General features: G+C 49.7%; 2 protein-coding genes across 6 annotated transcripts in view; one reads left to right on the forward strand and one right to left on the reverse strand.

Moving 5' to 3' along the window:
- Positions 1-4,314: 4,314 nt before the first annotated feature.
- Positions 4,315-5,421, reverse strand: LOC138423427 (basic proline-rich protein-like). The gene has a single exon (XM_069559313.1). The coding sequence runs from the start codon at positions 5,419-5,421 to the stop codon at positions 4,315-4,317; it is 1,107 nt and encodes a 368-aa protein (XP_069415414.1).
- TRAF3 (TNF receptor associated factor 3) overlaps positions 4,631-18,423 on the forward strand; it is a 112,408-nt gene continuing 98,615 nt past the window's right edge. Inside the window, exon 1 of one of the 5 annotated variants that reach the window (XM_069559851.1) lies at positions 4,631-5,012. The gene's annotated coding sequence lies outside the window, so the exon portion shown is untranslated. Of the gene's footprint in view, positions 5,013-5,077; positions 5,391-18,423 lie in introns of those variants that run through there. The other 4 variants (XM_069559854.1, XM_069559855.1, XM_069559856.1 and 1 more) reach the window with 4 other exon arrangements.

Below are 18,423 nucleotides of genomic sequence, written 5' to 3' on the forward strand. Positions count from 1 at the left end.
CTAGTAGTCTCCTGTGTGTGGTCTTATTTCTTTGGAAGAGTCCCGGATGTGGGCCACTGGGTCCCAGGGCTCCCCGCCCCCTCCAGCGCTCCAGTTGTGGGCTCACACCAGTGTGCGCCATCGCCAGGGCCGAGTATCCTCGGCTGTGACCTTGTTCACCCCACAGCCAAGTCATGCCCCGCTGTTTGGATTTGCCGGGTGCTGAAGGACAATAAAATAAGATAGCTACAGGATTCGTTTGGATAGAACACGTTATCCATCAAACTTCACAGTGGCCCCCATCTCGGAGCAAAACCAAGGTCCTGTTGATGACCCCACATGGCCCTGCCTCCTCACCCCTGCGCTCACCCCCATCCTCTGTGACTCTCCTTACTGGAACCCCCACATCTTCTGTGACTTTCCTTCTCACTGGGCTCAGGCCACACTGGTCTCCCCAGGCCTTGCTGACCTCAGGGTGTCTGCCTACGCTGTTCCCTCTGTCTGGATGATTTCCCCACCCATACTCACAGGGCACCCTCCTCTCTGCCCTCGGGCCTGCACTCAAATGGCCCCTGATCCCTCAGGACCCCTGACCACCTGCTCCAGGCCTCCCTCTTCCCCTCCTGTTACAGATTCGCTTGTGATTTGTTTGCTTGGTCTCCACCTGCTAGAAGGTAAACTCCCAAAGGACAAGCACGTAATTGGTTTCATGCTAGAAGAGAGGCGAGCAGGGGTCACACTCAGCAAGCAGGTCTTGACCACACGAACGGAAGGACCAGGCAAAGGTGGAACAAGATGTCTTGATCCAGCAGCATGTGACATTTCAGGCTTGCCGTCACCAGCCTTTAGAGATGCCTTTATTCCTAAGGAGATGGCGTATTGCATTTCTGATGGTTTAGAATCCTTGTACTCTTCAGACCGTTTATCTCATTAATCCAACACTGGATTTGGACCCAGTCATCTTCTCCCGCCTCATTTCTAATGTGTGTGTGGGGAGCACCGCTCACTGTGGAGCTGCTGGGGTGGGATGAGCTGAGTGCCCAGAGGGGGCGGCTCCAGGAACCACTGAGTTTTGTTTGCTGAGCGAGGTCTGCCAGCTAAGGCCAGAGCTGAGTTGTTGTGTGTGTGTGGGGTAACACAGAGGCTATGAGGAGCCCCCCAACCCTGGATGGAGGAGAGGAACGGTGATCACAAAGACAGGTGGAGTCTCTGAGTGGGACTGAAGGCTGGCACTGTGCTTCTGTGGGTTTTGGGACTTTGCTGTGTGACCTTGATACAAACCCTCTTCCCTGTCTCCTGTGAGGCCTGCAGTAACAAAAATCCCTTTTCTTGGTGGAGTTGAGTCTGTTTTTCAGAAGTGAAGTCTGAGTGGGGGATTCTGATCAAGGCTGCCTGTGGGAGGCTGGCCTTACCTGGAACTCATGTCCTCCTGAAGGACTGGGGGGAGGAGCCAGAGATGGTGGTGGCGGTGATGTGTGTACAGTTGTGCACACAAATCCCGAAACAGGTTTCCCTAAAATAAGGACAACTTCATCCCCAAGAGGCCCACAGAATTGAGAGGAAATTAACACCTTGTGTGGCCAGTTACCCAAATCTCCCACCTTGCTTTCCCTTTGTCTCATCACTTGCACAAAACCCATGGCGGTGTTTGCACACCCCGCTTAGGCCTCCTGGGCCTCTCCAGGCCCCATTTCCTTTGCATTTGTTTTTGGCAGTCCTTGTCCAGAGAAGGGGCACTGGCAGCCTGCTTCTTTGCTGGTGCACCTCTGATGTTAGCCAGGGCCTACTTCAAGGACAGGACTGGGCGGGAGAAGGGGGACTGGGGTCCTTGGCTTTGCAGCCCCACACTGCAGAGCAAATGTGTGATAGAGCAGGAAGAAGAGGGGTGCCTTCCCATGATGACCACCCCAAACCCCAGGCCACTTCCACCATCTTCAGCAGCTCTTTTAATCTAATGTAGTATTTTCAAACTTCAGGCCATGAACCCACGATGAGTTGGGACAGTCAAAACCAGCATTAATAAATAAATGGAATGAAATAGAAAATATCGGAATACATGTTTGAGATGAAGCATCTGCTACATATATGTGTATATATGTGTGTATATAAATGCCACACGTTACACACAACCGGTTTGTAAAGTGAATCGCATTCAAAAGTTTGGAAGACACTTGTCTGAACAATTAGTTTAATGGTTTTTTATTTTGCGAGGTGCCCAGGCGTTTGAGTGGGAGAAGCTGCCAGCACATTTCAGTCCAATCAGACCCACCGGCCACCGGCCTTTGAGTGGGGAGCTGTCCCTTGCGGGTCTGATTGTCCGGGAGAGTCTGAGGAAACCCCTTTAGAACCCTAACACTAACCAGTGGGCACTTTCCCCTTCTGTCAGAAGAAAAACAGGAATGGCTTCTGAGCCATTATACTTAAGTGAGTCACTCCAATATCCTGTGTGCACTGCTCCCAGAAATGCAGCAAACAGAACATGTAATGCTACATAAATTCCTGCGAGAAATTTCTTTGTCCAGAAATGGTGTCAGCTTGTTGTCCCACGTTGCCATAGGGAACAGAGAGCTCAGCCTTTGAAACGCAGTGAGGAGCGCTGTGATTGGCCAGCCTGGCTGTCCGTCACTGCTGCCCAGCGGCCGTAACTGCAGAGGACGGAACGCTCGGCCCCCCAAAGCGGTTTCCTGCTTCGGGGCAAACTTTGTGCTGCAGCGCCCTCCAACTCCCCAAAGCAGAGGGTCCAGAACTGCTCAGAAGGTTGGAGAAGAGAAAGAAGCGGGGAGGAAGCGGGGAGAAGACAGGGAGCAGGTCCTCACTGCCCAGCAGGGGGCTCAGCCGTGGCCGTACCTGAGTCTTCATCCTGCATTGCTGCTTGGCACCGCTTTGGTGGAGAGCACGGCGAGTTGTAGAAAACCCCTCTGACGGGTCTTTGAAACTTCTACCTTGTTATTTGTGTTAAAAGAGCCAAAAAAATGGTCCAGCCTAGAGAATTTCTGGCAAAGTCCTAAAAAGACCCCAGTATAGCTTGAGGCAGGAGGTGGGAGTGCGGCCCGAGCCGGCCCGGGGGACCTGGGAGGAGATGAGCAGATGCACAGGGGCCTTGGAGCCCGGGCCCTGGTCTGAGGAGCAGCAGCAGCCATTAAGGCTTCTGACAGGCAGGAAAGGACACCCAAGGCTCGGGAGCAGAAGGGAAAGCACCCCGTGCCGCCGAGAGGGGAGCGCCTCTGGTGACCGCGGTTCCAGTCAGAGCCCAGCGGTCTGTGCGCAGGGCTGGCCGAGGCCGACCCGCCACCTCCACATGGTTGCTGGGGGGACGACAGCCATCTTGGGTTCTCCGGGTTGAACTCAGGGAGCTTGTGTCCTCTGAGCAAGTGGCCCGAGCAGGGGCGCTGCTGCAGACTGAGAGTCTAGAGAGCGAGGCCCCACCTCTGCAGCTGGAGAACAAGCACACTCGGGGTTCCAGCAGCCTGACCAGACTGTCGAGAGTTCTGGAACGTTCCACAGAGAAAGCCTCTGGAGGAGATGCTGAACTTCCTGCCTTTATTCGACGAGCCATTGGAGACGTATAAGAAGGGGCACTGGCTTAAGCTGGTGACACTGGCCTCGGCTCTGGAGATCTCCATGAACCTTCTGAGGAAGCGGAAACGGGGCAGGCCATTTTGTCCCCTCGGTGTTGACTGTCAACTGGTGCAGAGATGGCCTTGCTCTTTGGTTGGCCTGGAGCCTCACGGAGAGATGCCCTCTGCCGTTCCCCATCGTGCCAGGCCCAAACAGGTCGGATACACAGACCTAGAGGACTTTGGAGGGGGGCAGAGAGCCGAGGCCTGTGGAGAAACGGGTGCCCCAGAAGGCCTGGGGCCCAGGGAGGGGAGGGGGTTCACAGGCCAGCGGGGCGCTCTGGGAGCTTGTGGCAGACTGGCCACGTTTTTCACACTCGATCAAGACACAACTTCCTGGGTGTGGGAGGGGCCCCGGCAGCAAGGAAAGGCCAACCAAAGGGTTAGGAGCCCCCCCCTCAATGGGGAGCGGGGCCCAGACAGCGGTGTCTCCCTCAGCTCCACCACCTGGTCCTGTGTTGGAGAGGGGGCGGTGTGGAGGAGCGGGTGTGTATGTGTGAGTGTGCACAGGCGTGACGGCGCATGGCTGTCAGCGAGTGTGTGAATGCATGTACAAGTATGAGCGCATGAGAGCATGTCTGTGACCAAGTGTGTCTTGGAGGGCGTGTGCACTGTGTGTCTGCGAGCGTGTCTATGTCTTGTGAGCATGTGTGTCTGAGCATGTGTAAAAACGCGAGTTGGCTGTGTGTCGGTGAGTGAGTAGTGTGAGCCTGTGTGCTCAATGTGTGTCGATGTGAGTGAGGGTGGCCGCGCTGGTGAAACGCGTGACGCCATGGCTCCCGACCCTAAGGGGACCTGCACCTTTCGGGCCCCCACGCGGCTTGCGTGGCTTTTCGACCCGGAAAGGGGGGGACGCCCGGGGCGGGGGCTGCGAGGCGCCGGGGGCCGGGCGCGCGCGCGCGCGCGGGGGCGGGGCGGCGCTGAGGGCGGCCGTGCCCGCCCCCGCCCGCGCCGCGGCGCCGTTGCTAAGGCCGGGCGGCGGGCGCCGGGGGGAGGGCCTTAGCGACGGGCGGCGGGCGCGCGCGGGGCCGGGCGGGGGCGCGCCGGGCGGCGGCGCGGAGAGCCGGCCGCTCTCGCGGGCTCCCGCAGCCCCCACGCGCGCGCGGGCGCGGGCGGGCGGCGGGGGCGGGGCGCGCGCGCGCCCGGGCGCGCTCCGGCGGCCGGCGGGGATTTCCAGCGCGCGAGAGGAAGTGCCTGCGAGAGGGTGCGTGAGGGCGAGGGAGCGCGGCGCGGCGCGGCCGCCGCGTGCGCGAGCCGGGTTGCAGCCCAGCAGGGACTTTCCAGCCGGCGGCGGCGGCGGCGGCCGCCGGCCCTTCCCCGCCCCCCGACATGGGGCTGCCCGGGGAGCAGGACGCTGCGGACCGCGGCGGAGGACGCGCTCGGCGCTGCTGAGCCGGCCGGGCGGCGCGGACGCGGGTAAGGGGCCTGGCGGGCGGCGGGCGGCTCCATCCCCGGCGGCTCCATCCCGCGCCCTGGGCGGCGGGCGGCGGGCGGCGGGCGGCGGGCGGGCGCGGGGTCGGTCGGCGCGGGGCCGGGGCGGCGCAGGCCTGGCGCCCGGCGGCGAGTGCCCGGTGCGGCGCCGTCTCGCCCCCGCCCCAGCCCGCGCCCGCCCGCCCCCCGGACGCCTCAACTTCGGGAAACTTTGTCCTCCGGCCCGGCCCGGCCGAGGGCCCCGCGGGCCCGGGCTCCCACAGCTTTTCAGGAAACGGGGCGCCGAAGCCGCTTGGAAACGTGACCCCCCCTTACCCCCGGGGTGGCGAGAGATCAGCATCTCCGACGAGGCTGTTTTGCGGGGTGAGGAGCGGACCGTTTCGGGTGTCTCCATAGCCGAACGTGTTCACCCTGGGCTGGCTTGGGTTCTTTTTTTTTTTTTTTTAAGCCATTATTTAAAAGTTTATACTGAGTCATTCCTCTGCAGATGAACCTCTGACTGATTCATAACCGAAGAGCTGCAGTGGCCTCGGAGGCAGGCGGGTACTGGGATCCAGTTTGGGGCGAAAGGCACACATTCCTCCTTGGGTTAATTGCTCACGCACACTTTGCCACGTTTTCACCCCGTTTGGGGACATCTATTTAATATTTAGGCCTTTAGAAAGAATCTCGTGGGGAAAAAAATTCTTTTACCTTTCTCTTGAAAACATAGCAACAAAATGGAAATCGATGGAGTGTTGTGGACGTGCTTTGAAATCTAAGAAGCTTTCATATAATTGTCCGTTGAAGGAAGCAATTTTATTTCATGGTTTTTCTTTTAAGCTGTGAATTAGTTTTCAGAATGAGATGAGGGGGTGTGTGTGTGTGTGTGTGTGTGTGTGTGATTTATTCACTTATTTTTGTGGATTCATAAAGGCTGTGTTGAGCGTTGTTGCCGCTTGTTAATTTACATTCACAGCATACAACTGAGGGGAGCCATAATTTTTATTTTTTTCTTAGCATTTGCTGGTGAAGCTTTTGGAAATGTTGTGTGTTCTGTAATCTTGCATTTGTCTATAAAATCCTTATCTAAGGAGATGACCAAGTGAACCATCAGTTGGTGCTAGAATCTTTTCCCGTCTCTCACATCTCTGAAAATGGCCTGTTCAAAAGACTGCAGCATGTGAAGGATGTCTGGCAAGATTGTGTACGTTCGTTTTGCAAATGAAAGGAAGTGTTTGCTTTTTCACTGTTGTGTGGTGACAGTATATACATACTGAAAATTAGTTCAAGACGAATTTTTTGGCCAAAACAAAAATAAGCCTTATTAGTGTGAAAACCCTAAAATGCACAGGATTGGAAATCTGGTGAGTAGGTGTTCAGGACCGAAACCTTGACAGACCTAGGATTCCAGAACCACTAGTCAAAATCAGACCTTATCAGGGATGAGGTTTAAGATGTAAGGTGTCTCACCCAGACGCCATCTGTTCCAGCTGTCACAGTGCAGAAAAGCCACGGCAGCAGAGAGCCGGCAGGGAGAATTCCAGCATTTTTTTTCCCTTTTTCCTAAGACGTTCATGTGAATTTTTCTGTGAGGGGGGGAAGAAAACCAGTTATTTTTCTTGGATGCTGTCCATTCATTTTGGAGTTAATAAGATGGCCTCACTCGTTGTAAAGAAGGGTGTAAAGATCTTCCACTGGAAACCAGCAGTAGCAGCTGGCCAGTGGTTTCTGTTAATACAATCAAAATATTCCTACTCTTGTTTGTGTCTTGAAAAGAGTCCTTAGTTTAACTGAAACATTTGAGCTGCTTCTAGCTGTTTTCCCCCGCGTTTGGGGTTTTGATTCTGTAAAGACCCCCTACAAGAGTTCGTTTAATTTTTTGCTGTGCAGAGCGGGAAGGACCTTGGGGAGGGGGGCGTTTGTCGAGATAGATATGCTAATACGCTGAAGGACAAGAATGGTTTATCACTCCGTTGAAGTCCCTTTTGATGATGTTAAAGCTGTACTTTAAGAAAAAACTGTCACTGTGGTGTTGCAAGTCTGGGCTAGCTCAAGCAAACAAAGGAAATTGCGTTAAATTTGCCCGTCTCTATTTTCTCATCTCTGTAGAGCAAGACTCTACAAACAGCAAGTGATCTAACCTGTCAAATATTATGCAATAGCTGAGTTTCCTTGTAATGGTCAGTTTAAGAATTGTTAACTTAGCAGAGGAAACCTCATGTAGCCAGGGCCTCTGTGTCAATCCCATGGATTCCCGACCTCCTGCATGCTTCTTTCAAGTGTTCTGTGAGGAAGGAAAATTATTATTATTATTATTTTGCTGGTGGAGGAGAGTCATCATATTGACTTGAAATACAGAGAGAAACTGAGGAAAGAGCTCCAAAGTGAGAAAAAAGAAGGTGGCAAGGCCAGTGGTTTTGGAAGGTGACCAGAGAGAGGCAGCCGAGGCCTAAATGTGGAGATGATGCTCAGACCTGCTCTGGGCAGAGGGAATGGAGCCAGCGAGAGAGGGCTGGATGCCTGCGGGCAGGAGGGCGGTCGAGAGGCGGATGGGGACAGGATGGCTTGTGCCATTGCAGCTGGCTTTGGGTTCACAGCTGCTCATGGAGTAGGAGACAGTGCAGCTCTCAACAGAAAAGGAAAAAAATGTAAGAAAACATTATGTGTGCTCAGGTGAGGTCTAGTATTCACAATTAAACAGTACGAAATGGCTTTCTCCCTTTAGAGGGCCTTCATCGACTGCGGTGTGCCCAACACAGGGAGGCCTGGGGGACTGACCACTCCAGGAAGGAGAAGGGGAGGTTCTTGTCATCAAGCATTGAAACCTCCTTTTGGGCCAGAATTGCTTGTCTCTCTGTGCAGACTTGTTGAGGGGGAGGCTGGCAGGTGGTGAGAGGCCATAAATGCGGGTGACTGTTGTGGGTTTCTGTCAGCTCCAGCAATCACGTTGGAATCCCTTGCTGAGTATCTATATTCTGCAGGATAAGTAGATCACGGCTGGAATGGGGGAGTCTTTTTCTCCTTGAATTTGATGTTCAGTGACTGTGCCTTGAGTTCTCATAACTCTCTGGCTCCCGTGCTCGGGTGAGGGAGTTGCAGCACCTGCCTTTGACAGCGTGGCCTCAGCCCCTGTGCGGGGGAGGAGGAAGCCGGAAACCAGCACTGTTTGACCAGGTAGCACCAGGACTGAAGCCTGTGCCCGGAAGGGAGAGGGACAATGAAGGTTTCACCATCCTGCCTTCAGGAAGTTGGCCACTCAGCTAGAGAGTGCAGTTCCACTAGGAAGAGGCAAGAAAAGTCCTACAGAGGAGACTAAAGTGGATGAGCGGGTCGTGCGGGGGACTGGAAGTATGGTGGAGGTTCAGGAAAGGGTGGACAGCTCCTGGCTGGCGGGGTAGTCAGGGAAGGCTTCTGGGAAGTGGGTGTTGAGACCCAGTGCTAAGAAGGCCAGTGCCACGGGCCCACCCTGAGATTGGCAGGAAGAGGACTTCTCCCCGCCCCACTTAGTTTTGGGAAGATGGCGTCTGACGGTCTGCGGTCCTGTTTATGCCAGTAGACACGGTCTCGGTGATGCTGGTGGCCAGTGGGTTTCCGGTTGTAATGCTTCCCATGCTGTCCCCTGGCCCCCTCCAGGCCCTTTGTGACCAAGAGGTCTGCCCTGCGGTGCGCCAGGTCTGTGGTAGGGGACGGAGCGGTGGTCCCTGACCTGGGTGGCCGCACTTGGCTGTCCCTGCCGTTTCTCACTATAGGTGGAAAGTCTCAAAATGTGGTGGGGAGGGGAGTAAGTGTTAGAATGCCCCTTCCCCAGGGGACACCCTCAAACCTACTGCTCTGTCAGCCATGCTGAAGTGACCTAAGTCTCTTCAGTTCTCAAGAAATAGAGAATCTCCCTGTATGTTCATTTCATGGCTTCCATTTCTGTAAGATTTCCTCCACACTGGTGCACAACTCCACGGGTTTCTTTGTTTATTTCTGACTACAGTGCACTGCTTTGGGATCGTGGTTTCCCATCTTGGGATTGAACCTGGGCCCTAGGCAGTGGAAGTGCAGAGTCCTAACCACTGGAGCCTCACGAAATTCCTGACTCCCTGTATTTTTTTTAATGGAGGTTACTTGGTAACTTCTCATGAGGCCATTCCACCAAGAAAGGTGTCATGCCTGCTGTTCTGATATCCTAATTTCTTTTCCAATTAAAACAGCCATTCTGTGGCAAAAACCATAAGCGTATTTATTGGGAACTTGGTTTCTTTGAGTGGAGACAGAAGCTAAATTTATTAATCGATTGGGATAATGTAATCTTCAGGATGACAGTAGCATCAAAAATACTAAAACATTAGTTTCCAGGAGTCAAATTGTAGTGAAGGTTTTCAGTGACTGACTGTCCCCTGGAAGGTGAGCGTCCGGCAGGAGATGTGCGTACACTTGAGGTAGCGGGGTGCCGGTTAGACACCCCCAGGGCCTGGCACGCGGTCGACTGCCGCTCCGTCAGTGTTCGCGTCAGGAATCTGCAAGTATGGGAAGGAAGAGGGATGTAACAGATGCTCGCCTCGTGGCTCCGTGTGGTTTGGCATATGTGTCTGTAGGTGGGGACGCCCTGTGGCCGCGTCTCTGGACTGTGCTCCCTCTGCCCCCACTTCTGATGGTGCTTAGCTCCCAGGTTTGTTGTGTGAGGGGGCTTGTGAGATGGGGGTCTTCATCCAGCATCTTAACTTCCCTGGGTGCTTTGAATGACTTAAAGAGGAAACGCAAGGAAATCTGTTCTCCTGAGTCCTGCCTTGCCCAGTAATGCCCGGGAGTCACAACTTTATTCTGGAAATTAAATTCTGTCCTTTTTGGATTAATATAGCCTAGTGTTTGAAATGTTATTATGGGGTAAATTAAGTGTTCTGGTTTCAGAAGGCTTTTCTCTATGGGAAAGGCATGGTTTTAGTTCAGTATGTCTCAAGCCCTTGATAGGAGTCCAAGCCCATTAAGTTTTTTCTTAAAATGTAATAGGAATTTTACACTGTACTCAGTAATAGGTCTGTTTTGTGTTTTTTTTCTTTTGCTGTAAACACACGTTGCCCCCTTCAGTTGTTGAGTGCATTGGATTCTCCAGAAGATGCGTTGTGTCCATCCTTGGCTCCCCCAGGGTTGGTGAGGGTCCCCTGGCATTCCTGCCACATGTCTTAGGGGCCATCCACCTTCTGGCTTGAGAAGTATGGGCATGGCGGAAGGCACCAGCTTTAAAGATCAGAATCCCAGTCCTGCCCTTTTGCACACCAGCAGAACCCAGAGTGGCTGCTGGGCCTCTCTGAATTAGTGTCTCCATCTGTAAAATGGGACTAGCAGCAGCAGGCGCAGACTTGCTTCTTAGGAAAGAAATGGGTGAAAGAACCTTCTACTGATGTTAATTTTTGTAGTAATAGAGGACTTCAAGAGCTAAACTAATGCGTCAGATGGACGGGAGAGATGTCCGAGAGAAGTTCCCTCCTTTTACACGGGAGGCAGCTGGCTGAGAGTGTTGGGTGAGGAGGGCTCCCAAGTCAGTCCATTGTCTGGCAGGCCCGCATGGTTCACCCAGAGTAGAGGTGTTTTTTTTTTTTTTCCCCCTTGCCCCCTGCAGTCTTCATTTCCCCAGGATTGGCCCCAGGGAAGCTGCTTGGCCTCTATCCAGTTTGGGATAATTGAAAATTAATCAACTCACATATTTAGGGAGAACTTACCCAGGAGCTGGGCTAGTTTGCTAGTGCTAAAAAGTGAAGTAAGACACTGTGTGAGCACTGCCCTCAAGGAGCTTCTGCGAGACGAGTAAGCTGGGGGAGTGGTGGGCGTCGGAGGGGCAGAGGCGTTGTGGGAGCCGGGGCGCAGGGCGCAGAGGTGTTTTCCGGGGACGGTGAGAGAGAGCGAGAGGGGCGGGCCTGAGAGCCCGCGGGGCTCTCTGTGGCTGCCGATCAGGGTGCCGGCCTCAGAAGGAAACGGGCTGCCTTTGGGCGCTGCCTCTGTGCCAGCCTGGCTCTGGAGAGAAGACTTGTCCCCATTCTACAGATGGGGAAAAGGAAGAGCCTCAGGCCTGCTGGCCTCCAGAGTCAGTGTTTTCACCACTCGGCTCTGTGGTCAGTTTAGGCTGAATTTACAATCCGTTTTTAGATCTTGTTCTTATTCTAGACTTTTTAGTTTTGCTTTCAGATTCTAGAGGTTTGACATCGTGTGTTTTTCCAGCATATGCTTTTCACACGGCCCTTCTTCTGCTCCAGCGTCTGTTCTGCCTGTATGGACTTCTTTTCCTGCTGGTGCTCCATCCCTTCTCTCTGTTTCATTTTCCTACAGCAGCTACCCTGCACTTCACGTCCTTTTAATAAGATCAGTGAAGGCATTCTTTGCTCTGTGGTTCTTGCTGAGGAGCGGTCCCAAACTTGATTTACTAATGTGTTTTCTTTCCCCTTTCTGTCTTAATTTACATTCAAACCGGTAGTCTAGTAATAACGATAGTATGTAGTCATTATGTCTTTACAGGGTTTTACAAATATTAACTTGTTAGTGGTGAACAAGTCTCAGAGGCCTGGTCACTCTAGAGAGAGCTGGTTACAGCCCAACATGGACAGATTCCACCCATTCATGTGGAATTTAATTATAACTGCGGATCGCTTATGGGAATATGAGTTAAAGACAAAGAAACCTCCACAGTTAGCAAGGAAATGATGTCACTGGTATTTTGTTGAAGATTTTATGTGGCGCTTCTGCTGGAACCACTGTAAAGTTTTGAAGATGAAGCTGGTAATGCCTGGACTGAGAGGCGGGGGCGTGTTCCGTAGCCATCCGTACCTGCCAGGGGGAGGGCTGTGTACTTGGGGTCTCAGCTGGACCCTGAGGTCTCAAGGTCAGGTTCCTCAAGTGACAGAGGGTAGATCTTCTTTGTCCTCACGCCAGGTTAGAGGCAGTGGGGTTGAGGCATTGTGTGGGAGAGAGAGTAAGGGCCTCATGTTTCTGGGGAGGACTGCCCTGCCTTCTCCAGCTTGAGGAAGGTTCTGGTATACCTGGGACAGATCTCTAGTGTTGCTATGACAAGCTTCTTAAGGACAGGGCCGCTTCATCGTATTTTCCCAGTCTGGCCCAAAATGTTCTCGGGCCATCTCCGATGGGATGAGTTTCCATGTGGGAGGAGTTTGGGTCTGAAGTCAGACCCAGTTTGAATTCTGGTCCTTCCTTTAGGTCACTGTGATAGTAAGTTATTTATCCTTTCTGAACCTCAGTTTTCTCATCTGTGAAGGGATAATTGTGAGGACTGAAAGTGAGAGTGTGAGTGGATGTGGGGACGCGGCAGGTCATGAGTGGGAATTCCTTTCCTGCGTGGGCTCCTGAAGGGAGAAGATGCTTGCTAGCAAGGCGAACAGTAGCTGTCTTGGGAGTGAGCCTGGCGCTGGAAGGCAGGGAGGGGGAGAAGCAGCACATTACTGGACTGTAAAGAAAGTATGTTTAACAAAAAATGAAATATCTGGAAACTAAAAATCACTATTTGCACAAAAAGGAATGTCTCTAGATAGGCCCTCCCTTTTTTAGCAATTTTTACATATGATTTTTTGATAAGTTTAAAACTATATTTTAGTACATTGTTTTCTTCGTTATGTAGCGTGATAGTATGAAACTTGTTCTGGTCTCTGTTCGGATGTCGCCTCCTCTAGGTTTTCCCTCAACACCCTGGTTAAGATGGCCCCTGCCTTCACTCTCTAGTCACTTACCTTGCATTTTCAATTTTTGTCCATCATCTTAACCCGTTTCCTAGAAGAGTGCCTGGAGTATGTTAGATACTCAGATGTTTGTATGAGTTGATCAGTGGTTTAACCAAATTTTCTTTTATTGAGGCAAAATTTACATAACAGTTAATTATTTTGAAGTGTACAGTTCAATGGTATGTAGTGTGGTCACAATTTTATGCAACCACGGGGCTTGCCCTAGTTTCAGAACTTTCCTATCACCCTGTAAAACATGCTGTACTCAGTACGTAATCTTCCCCTATCCTGCCTTTTCTTCTAACCCTTGGAGCCTCTAATCCTTGTGGACACACACACACATACGTATATGTTTCTGTGTAGACACAGTGTTTTCATTTCTCTTGCGTAATATACCTAGGAGTGGAATTGCTGGGTCATATGGTCATTCTGTGTCTAATTTGTCCCCACCTGCAATGTACTAGGGTTCCAATTTCTGCATATCTTTGTCAGCATTTGCCTTTTTTTTTTTTTGGATTAAAGCTATTTTAGTGGATGTAAAATGGTATCTCATGGTGGTTATGTATTTCCTTAATGACCGATGATATTGAACCTCTTTTCATTGTGTATCTGTTTTGAAACAACATGCCTTCAAGGCCTTTGCCTGTGTTTTAACTGAGTTGTCTCTTTTGTTGCTGAGTTGTAGGAGTTCTTCGTACGTTTTGGGTATTTAACTCTTAATGGATTTATGATTGAGATATATTTTTCCTGTTCTGTTGGTGGTTCTTTCACATTCTTGATAATGTCCTTTGATGCACAAAAGTTTTTAATTTTGATGAATTCCACTTTATTTTGTTGTTGTTTTTCCTTTTTCTTTTGGTATCAAACCTGAAAATCCATTGCCAAATCTGAGGTCATGAAGATTTACCCGTATATTTTATAGTTTCAGTTCTTAGCTTTAGATCTTTGGTCCATTTTGAGTTAATTTTTATAAGTGATGTAGGACTCCCACTTCATCTTTTGCATTTGATTATCCGGTTGTCCCACCACCGTTTATTGAAGAGACTGTTCTTTCTCCATTGGATGGTCTTGGCACCTTTATTGGAGATAAATTAGCATATGTGTTTGCATTTATTTCTGGACTCTCGGTTCTGTTCCATTGGTCTGTATGTCTGTCCTTATGCCAGCAGCATACCATTTTGATTATCTTAGCTTTTTGAAAAGTTTTGAAGTGGTAAGTTTGAGAAGTGTGAGTCTTCCAACTTTATTTTTCTTTTTCAATATTGCTTTGACTGCTTGGCACCATTCATAGCTCCATATTAATTTGAGGATCAGTTTTTCTTTTTCTTCAAAAAGGTCATTGGAATTTTGACAGGGATTGCATTAAATCTGCTTTGGGGAATTGCCATATAGTACTGAATCTTCCAATTCATGACTGAGATGTCTTTAATTTCTTTCAGTAAGATTTTATAGTTTCAGTATATAAATTTTTCACTTCCTTGGTTAAATTTATACCTGGGTATTATATTCTTTTGGATGTTATTATAAATGGAATTGTTTCTTTAATTTTCTTTTTGAATTGTGCTGGTTTATAAAAACACAACTGATTTTTGTGTGTTGATAATATACCTTGCAACCTTGCTGAATTTAGGTATTATCACCTCTGTCAGTTTTCTTGGTAGATTCCATGGGATTTTCTACATATATAGTGATGTCACTAGCAAATAGAGATGCTTTGTTTCTGTCTTTGCAGTGTCTGTGCCTTGTATTTCTTTTTCTTGTCCCATTACTCCGGCTGGGCCTGCTCCTGCAGTTTGAATAGCAGGGATGAAAGCAGACGTCCTTGTCTTGTTCCTGATCTTAGGGGAAAACTCTTCAGTGTGATCATGAAGTTATATGTGGTTTAAAAAAAAAAAATAAGCGCCCTTTGTCATGTTAAGGAAGTTCCCTTAGATTCCTAGCATACTGATTATTTTGCAGTGAAAGGTGGTTGAATTTTGTCAGATGCTTTCTCTGGGTCTGGTTTTCCCTCCTTCCTTCTATTAATGTGGTATGCTCCCTTAGTTGATTTTTGTGTGTTGAACCTCCCTTACTTTCCTAAGATACGTCTCACTTTGTCATGGTGCGTAATCCTCTTAACGTGTTGTTGGATTTGGTTTGCTACTGTTGTGTTGAGAGTTTTCTCATCTGTGTTTACATAGAATATTGGTCCTTCGTTTTCTTTATTTGTATCTTTGGCTTTGGTATCAAGGTATCAACTGCATTGTGACTGTACATTGTGTTTCTTCAGAATTTTGAAATCTGTCCTCAGTAGTGTGTATAAAATTTTTAGGAGGGTTTTGAAGCAGACGGGAAAGCTCTCTGATAATGATCATTGTATGTACCTGCTTGCTTTCCAACACGAGGCTTCCCCAGTAGCTAATAGCTAGCAGAATCCTGGCTGACATTACCACCTTAACTCAGTGTCAACCCTGGAGAATGGAGGAAGGGACTCTATTCCTGATTCCAGCTCCAGAGCTTCTGTTATTTCCTGAAAAACCCACAGATTGTTCTAGATAATGATTGCTGAGGAACAAACCATTCTAAGCATCTGTGACCTAAAACAGCAATTTGTTGTTATTACTAGATAGTATGGTTCTGTGTGTTGGTCAGGCAGGGTTTAGCTGGGTGACCCTTCTGCTCTGTGTGGCATTAACTGAAGTTGCTCACTAGTATTTATCTGGTCTTGAGGGTCCAGAATGGCAGTGCTCACGTGTGTGGGATGGTTAGAAGGCCAGGCTTGGTGGTTCCTCACTTTCCACGTACTGCCAGGGCCTCGTCAGGTGACCTCTCTGCTTGGCTGGTTGGACTTCTTACATGGCACCCAAAGACTCCTAGAGTGATTGCTGTGAGGAAGTGGAGCGGACAGACGGGTGGAGCGTTACTCTCGTTGCATCTGTTAGTTGAAGAACCCGCAGCGTACTCCCAGACTAAGGAGAGGGGACACAGCCTGCCTGTTGTCGAGAGGAGTGGCAGGCAGCTTGTGCCTTCTTTAACCCATTACCTGTAGTGGTTAGACTCCGTGGTGCTGGCAACAATATCCACATTGTGTTTACTGTCTTGAGAGAGGCTGCTGTGGGCTAAAATGGAAATGCCAGCGGTTGCGTGTCACCCTCTTTGGTGAGAAAATGCATTCTGTGTTCTAAACCAAGAATTCACGAGTGGACACACCCCTTCATAAAATGGTAATTGCCTATATGAAATGTGTGATTTATATTTAGTCAGGCATCCTTGATCATCTGTTGTCAGAGGTTTCTCAGGAATAATTTTGGGTCTATGAAATTTCCCTCCTATTAGTTCATTTTAAAAGTTATTTAAAGACTTCACTTTCATTTTGAAGAGTATTACAATTCTCTGTTCTTAAAACAAAATTTCATCAAGAATATATTAGTAAGCCTATATCCCAAATTTCCTTCTCTTCGCTCTAGATCATTCTAGTAGGGATTTATTAGAATAAAGTTAGGGTTTGACAGCATGTGCAGAGGTGCAGCTGCATTGGTTCTAACTAGAAATCTCATTTTCTGTAAATCTGCCTTCTCTGCCTATCTCTGCAGATGATTGCAACACTGTTTGAGTGGGAGCAGATGTGATGAGGTCAGAGAGGATGGAGGAAGTGGATTTAAATCATGAAAGAAGGAATCTGCATCTTTGGTTCCAGTGAAGCCACCAAATACCGGGATAATAGGGGTGCAGCGGGGTGGAGCTGTGGCCCACGTGTACCCTCTGCTCGTGCCCGCATAGAGCCCTGCCTGCCCAGCGCTGCCATGGCAGTGCCCTGGCCCAGGAGCAGTGCCACAGAGCCGCCCAGGTTCGTGTTTCCCAAGCGTGGCTCGCCTGTGTTCCCAGATGCCCATCACTCCTAGGCATCTAAGCTTTGCCCAAAGTAGTGTGAGTGTCCCTTTGTGTGGTGGGCACACTGGAGTGACTAATGCGTGAAATTTCAGGGAGTCCTGGGAGCTTCTGGATGCCTCCCATCAGGCCTGATGTAAAAACCTCTGGTCTAGATGATCTGAGGCCTCTTATAGTAAAGTTTTATGTAAATATATATGTGTTTGCTCAGTCATGTCCAATTCTTTGTGACTCCCCTAGACCTTAGCCCGCCAGACTCCTTTGTCTATGGAATTCTCCAGGCAAGAACATTGGAGTGGGGTAGCCATCTCCTGCTGCAGGGGATCTTCCCGACCCAGAGATCAAAGTCTCCTCTCTGCATCTCTTGCATTGGCAGGCGGGTTCTTTACCACTACTGCCACCTGGGAAGCCCGTAAATACATACACATATGTACACGCACACACTATGCACACACACGCACACACATACATGTACATAAACACCCATATTATACACACACACACGCATGCCCACCCGCACAGTCATACCCATCAGACTCCTCTGTCCATGGAGAATTCTCCAGACAAGAATTCTGGAGTGGGTAAACATTCCCTTCTCCAGGGAATCATCCTGACCCAGGGATTGAACCCAGGTCTGATCTCCTGCACTGCAGGCAGATTCTTTACTCTCTGAGTCACCAAGGAAGCCCTCTCCCCCAACATATATATATATATATATATATATATAATTTTCTGGCTGTGGGCCTCCTATTCCTTATTCTTTTATGAATTCCAGAAGTCTTCTGGCCGTGGCTTTGTCATCAGGAAGAAAGTAGTTGCTCTCTGCAAGGTTGGGGGGATGGTTCTTTCGATACTACTTACTTTTTTCATTCATTATTACCTGTAGGAGTCTGTACCAGAATGTGGTGACTGTGTGACTGTGGCCCAGGGGTGACCAACATAGGGGCTAAAGAAGGGTGATGAGACGAGCAGACTGGGGAAGATGAGGGGTCAGGAGGGCAGTGGCATTCACGGCGAAAGGTAGGACTCTGAAAGCTTTGACATTGTGTTCTTTTAAGTATAACACTGCAGACGTAAAAAGTTTCTCAGTTACATGAAGTGATGGGAAGCGTGGGGACCACCTGTTGGTGAGCCAGGGTCTGGAGAGGTGGCGCTCGGGGGATAGGGGCCTCCCAGCAGTGGAAGCCCTGCTACAGGGCGACAAGATTCTGGCAGGCGCCGGGACCCGTGCACAAGACCCACAGTCTTTGTGGCCTCCAGTAACTTACGTTTACCCTTTGCAACCTCTGTTTTCTTTCGTGCTAGACAGGAATAGTGGTGACCAGAGTGGTTATTGTGATAACGGAATAGTAAGCCTTAAAAAAGGAGTTCACCAGAGAAAGGCAATACGGTACTTAAGGCTAAAGGAGCCTGCAAGTTTCAGCCCAGGAGAGAGTAGAGGAGGTTTCCAGCAGACACTCATTGTTTGAGCACGCGTTTATCTGCTGGGTGCTCGGCCAATTTCAGTGCTGTGTGTGTGTGAAGAGTATAAGGGAAAACAGTTAAATATGGACGTTGACCAGATTTTATTTAGCTCAGCAAACTTTTTAAGAGAAATTTTATTGAAGTATAGTTGGTTTACTGTGACGTATTAGTTTCAGGTATATAGCAGTGATTCGGTTACTTACATATGCATAAACATTTTCCCTCATAGGTTATTATAAAATATCGAGTATGGTCCCCTGTGCTGACCTCTGTTGTTTGTCTATTTCATGTATAATGGTGTGTTATGTGGTAACCCTCTCTCACCCTTTCCCCTTTGGAAACCATACATTTGTTTTCTATGTTTATTGGTCTGT

Source organism: Ovis canadensis, chromosome 18 (assembly GCF_042477335.2).
Source record: "Ovis canadensis isolate MfBH-ARS-UI-01 breed Bighorn chromosome 18, ARS-UI_OviCan_v2, whole genome shotgun sequence".
NCBI classification, from domain to species: Eukaryota; Metazoa; Chordata; class Mammalia; order Artiodactyla; family Bovidae; genus Ovis; species Ovis canadensis.